The following is a 5,113-nucleotide window of genomic DNA, read 5'->3' on the forward strand; positions in this document are numbered from 1 at the left end:
CATACTGCTCTTACTTTGAATCTGAGTCCAGTTACTAGCTCCTACTGGTGGCTCATAACCATCTACAAATCCAGCTGTGTGAGAACCCATGCCTCTGGCCCCTGCTAGGATTCACTTTCATATGCAACCACCACCAGCACACACACACACACACAATTAACACTAAAATATATCTTAAAATAAAATATTCTTTATATTCTGAATATTTAACCCCTCATTCTAAAAATGATTTTCCTTATTTTCTCATGTATTTCTTGATGAATTTTGAGTTTTGGTCATGTGAATTTCAGAAATTATGGCATGTTTTAAAAATTCTATCTTTGAAAATTGACCCTAAATCACTGTGTTTGGTCAAAAGCAATGAAAACATTAGACTTTGGGGGTGGGATTTTTGAGACAAAGTTTCACTTTGTGTAGCACTTGCTGTCCTGGAACTAACTCTGTAGACCAGGTGAGCCCCAAATTTATGTGTATGTCTGCCTCAATCTCTTTATTACTATTTTGAAAGTTATGTGGTACATCATCCAGTGAAAACACTAATCTTTAGTAAACATATCAAAACTTTCTGTTTAAAGAGTGCAGATATGTCCTTCAATAAAGAACAAAGTTTTAGAAATTCTTCTTCAGTGAGAGAGCTATGTAAATACAGTAAATGGATACATATATTATTTTAGCTAACATCTTGAAACAATTCACATTCATAATGTATTTCCAGGTTCTATTGACCATAATATTTTTTTCTTTTCTCCTTTTTTTTAATTAAGAGATTTTCTATTCATTTTACATATCAACCACAGATTCCCCTGTAATCCTTCCTCCCACACCCAACCTTCTCCTGCAACCCACCCCCCATTCCCACCTCCTCTAAGGTAATGTCTCCCATGGGGAGTCAGCAGTGCCTGGTACATTCAGTTGAAGCAGGTCCAAGCCCCTCATCCCTGCACCAAGGCTGCACTATGTGTCTCAGCATAGGCCCTAAGTTCCAAAAAGCCAGCTCATGAACTAGGGACAGATCCCGTTCCCACTCTCTGGGGAATCCCTGAACAGTTTAAGCTAAACAACTGTCTCGCTTATCCAGAGGGCCCAGTACAGTACCATGGGGGCTCCTCAGCTATTCGTCCATAGTTCATGTGTTTCCACTAGTTTGGCTAGTTGTCTCTGTACTTTTTCCAATTATTGTCTCGATATCTCTTGCTCATAGAATCCCTCCTCTCTCTCATTGATAGGATTGCTGGAGCTCCTCCTGTGACCTGGCCATGGATCTCTGCATCTGCTTCCATCACTCACTGGGTGAGGGTTCCATGATGACAGTTAGGGTATTCAGCCATCTATCATCAGAGTAGGTCAGTTGAGGCACCCTCTCGACCATTGCCAGTAGTCTATGGTGGAGTATCTTTTTGGATTCCTGGGGACCTCCCTAGTACTCTGCTTCTCCCTATTCCCATGGTGCCTTCATTTATCAGACCATAATAAACTTATTTACAATTTTAATAGGAATGAAAATGGCTTCTGACAACTTGGCAATGGGAATTTTCCTCTTTTCCCAGATTACAGTAGGAGTGCTTGGAAATTCCTCAATACTATTTTATTATCTCATTTTGATAGTCACTGGAAAGCATTTAATGCCAAAAGATCTGATTATACAGCACTTGACATTCGCCAACTACTTGTCTATCATCTTAAGAGGCATTCCACGGACAATGTCAGATTTTGGATTTAAGTATTTTGTAGATGATGTTGGATGTAAATTGATAGTGTATATTTACCGCATAACAAGGGGGATGTCCCTGTATGCCATGTGCCTACTAAGTTGCTTCCAAGTGATCACAATAAACCCCAGCAACTCCTGGTGGATCACTCTTAAACACAGAGCCACAAAGTATATTGGTCCCTCCTGCTCACTAGGCTGGCTTGTGCACCTGCTTCTAAACTTCTTGACTCCAACTAGAGTGTCAGGCCCTATTTACAACAAAAATGCAACTATCAGGATGAATTATGGGTACTGCTCATGGTTTGCTTCTGGCAATGTGGCTACAGCACTTTATATGTTCTTACTGTGCTTCTCTGATGGCCTGTGTCTGGGTCTCATGGCCTGTTCAAGTGTCTCCATGGTGAGCCTCCTCTACAGACATAAAAGACAAGTCAAGCATATTCACAGTTCTCAACACTTTCTGAAAGTCTCACCTGAGGACAGAGCCACCCAAACTATTCTCACCCTAGTCTGCATATTTGTCATCTCTTACTCATTCTCATCCATTGTGGTCATCTTCACAGCCTACTGCAAAGGTTCTGTGCCATGGGGAGTAAGTGTATTTCTATTTCTAGAAATATGCTTTCCCATAGTTTGCCCCTTTGTTCTCATCAGCAATATCAAGCGTAGTTCCAGCATATTTTTACCCTGCTGTGGTAAGAGAAAGCTTCTCCCAAGTTTGACATGAGCCCTGCTTATCTCCCTTTGTTTATATATTGGCATATTCTTTTATCTGTTGTAGAATGCCAAAACTCCAGATTGGAAATATCAAGCATCCTCCTGCCTCCATCTCCTTCAGCAAATCCTGCTGGTGTGAGCCACAACTGTCAATAACACTTAAGTCCATGTAGATCAAAGACCTCAACTTAAAATTAGACACAAAGAACCTTACAGCATAGAAAATGAGGAAATAGCATTAAACTCATTCATGTAGGGACAGCTTCCTGAACAGACCGTGTATAGTGCAAGTGTTAAGATCAACAATTAATAACTGGGACCTCATGAAACTGAAAAGCTTCTGTAAGGCAAAGGATACTGGCAATATGACAGAATGGCAGCCCATAGAATGGGAAAATGTCTCAGCAACTCCACTTATACAGAAGGCTGATATCCAAAATTTATAAATAACTGTAGATGAAAGTCTAAACAGTCTTATTAAATAAGAAACACAGAGCCAAATGCAGAGTTAAAAGCCCAAAAGATCAGAGCACTAGCAAAGCCTTTAGCTTACCAGTCACTGCCGTCCTTCCCCGGAGAGACTTGTGTGACCCATCTTTTTATTGCCTTTCTGTTCTCCCTTCTCATTGGCTTTAAACCCAACCACATGATTTCCTCATCACTGCCTGTCTATACAGACTTTCAGGTCTCTATGGTTCGTACTGAGATTAAAGGTTCAGGTCCCCGCTTCGCTGTGTCCTTGAACACCCAGAGACTGCCTGCCATGTGATCGGATTAAGGGTGTGTGCCACCACCTCTGAACTTCTGCTAAATGCCTTGCTTTTAGCTCTGACCCCCAGGCAACTTTATTTATTAACATACAAATAAAATCACATTTCAGCACAAAAAAAATATCACCAAAAATGGCTCAAGAAACCTGATGAGAATTAACCATACAATCTAATTTTAAAATGAGGTACAGATTTAAACAGAGAATTCTCCCTAAAGGAGATTCAAATGTCAAAAAACTCTTTAAAAAATGGTGATATTGGGGAAATGCAAATCAAAACTACTTTGAGATTCTATCTTACACTTGTCAGAAGGGCTAAGGTCAGTAACAAGTGATAGCTCATGCTGGCGAGGATGTGGAGCAAGAGAAACACTCCTCCATTGCTGGTGGGAATGTAGACTTATTCAGCCACTATGGAAATCAGTGTTGCAGTTCCTCAAAAAACTGGAAATGGATCTACCTCAAGACGTAGTTTTCCACTCTTATGCGTATACCTAAATGATCCTCCATTCTACCAAAAAGATACTTGAACAACTATATTCATAGTATCTTTGTCTATAATAGTCAGAAACTGGAAACAACTTATATGGCCCCCAACTGTAGAATGGGTAAAGAAAATGTGATACATTCACATAATGGAGTAGTATCAGTAGTTTAAAAATGGCATAATGAAATTTTTAGGTGAATAGATGGGACTTTAAAAAGTAATCGTGAGTGAAATAACCTGTTGCAGAATGTTTAGCTACTCAAAGATGTGCTGCATTTGTTTAACTTTGTATAGATGTGTTGAATTTGTTTAACTATGTAAAGATATGCTGCATTTACTTATGTTGTGGAACATTTGTTTAACTATGTAAAGACATTTTGCTGTTTTATTTTGCCTGCCTAAGGCACCTGATTGGTCTAATAAAAAGATGAACTGTCAATATTGAGGGAGGAGGTATAGGCATACCTTCCATGCAGGAAATGTAAATAGGAGGAGGAATTGAGGCTCCAGAAGAAAAGAAAAAGGAGAAGAAAGAAAAGGAGACATCAGTGGCCAGCTAGCCACATACAGAGGGAGCAGAATAGTAGAACATACAGAATGGAAGAAAGGTTAAAAGCTCCAAAGTGAAACACAGGTGAATAGGAATAGGTTAAACTAAGTCAAAGACTTAATGTAAGGGACAAGCTTAAGCTAAGGCTGAGCATTCATAATTAATAATAAATCTGTTTGTCCTTATTTGGGAACTGGTTAGTGGCCCAAAGCCAATGACAACCCCAGTAACACATACCCTGAAAGACAACCAGGTATGTGCTCACTTGTAATTGGATATTAGCTGTAAAGTAAAGGATAATCATGACACAACCCACAGACCCAGAGTGGCTAAGTAACAAAGAGGGCTCAAGTGGAGACACATGGATCTCCTTTGGAAGGGGAAATCGAATAGATTTTGCAGGTGGACTGGGGGTAGGTAGGGATGGGAATGGGTGGGATCAGATTTGGGTGGAAGGAAGGAAGGAAAGAGTATGGGGGGAGAAGACAAAAATTAGACAGTTTTGGGGGCAGGGGTGATGTGAAAACCTAGTACAGTGGAAACTGCCTGGAATCTACAAGGGTGACCCTAGTAAGTACTCCTATTTATGAAGGATATGGAGCCTGAATCATCTTCTGTATCTAGGCAAGACTTCTAGTCCTGGAACTGGAAAACCAACCCAGCCACATAACCCTCAACCTACAATCCGTCTTGACTGCAAGTTGTTCTGGGGCAATGGTTGCACAGAACTTAGGGGAGTGGCAAAGCAATGGTTTAATTTGAGGCCCACATCACAAGAGGGAGTCCAAGTCAACACTGCCTGGATGACCAGACATGGAGCCTGAATTGTCCAGAGACAAGGATTGTTGCCTAGTCCAGCCCTCATCAGGGAGGCTATCT

The 5,113-nt window shown here is 40.6% G+C and overlaps 1 protein-coding gene across 1 annotated transcript; it reads left to right on the forward strand.

Annotated features, from left to right (window-relative positions):
• The first annotated feature begins 1,472 nt into the window (after nucleotides 1-1,472).
• On the forward strand, nucleotides 1,473-2,438 carry LOC131904449 (vomeronasal type-1 receptor 4-like). Its single transcript, XM_059255600.1, has one exon. The coding sequence runs from the start codon at nucleotides 1,497-1,499 to the stop codon at nucleotides 2,436-2,438; it is 942 nt and encodes a 313-aa protein (XP_059111583.1). The 5' UTR covers nucleotides 1,473-1,496.
• The last annotated feature ends 2,675 nt before the right edge of the window (nucleotides 2,439-5,113 follow it).

Source organism: Peromyscus eremicus, chromosome 1 (genome assembly GCF_949786415.1).
Source record: "Peromyscus eremicus chromosome 1, PerEre_H2_v1, whole genome shotgun sequence".
NCBI lineage: Eukaryota > Metazoa > Chordata > Mammalia > Rodentia > Cricetidae > Peromyscus > Peromyscus eremicus.

Coding starts and splice junctions, on each gene's coding strand:
- LOC131904449 (XM_059255600.1), top strand. CDS start 1,497: ATGAAAATGGCTTCTGACAACTTGGCAATGGGAATTTTCCTCTTTTCC.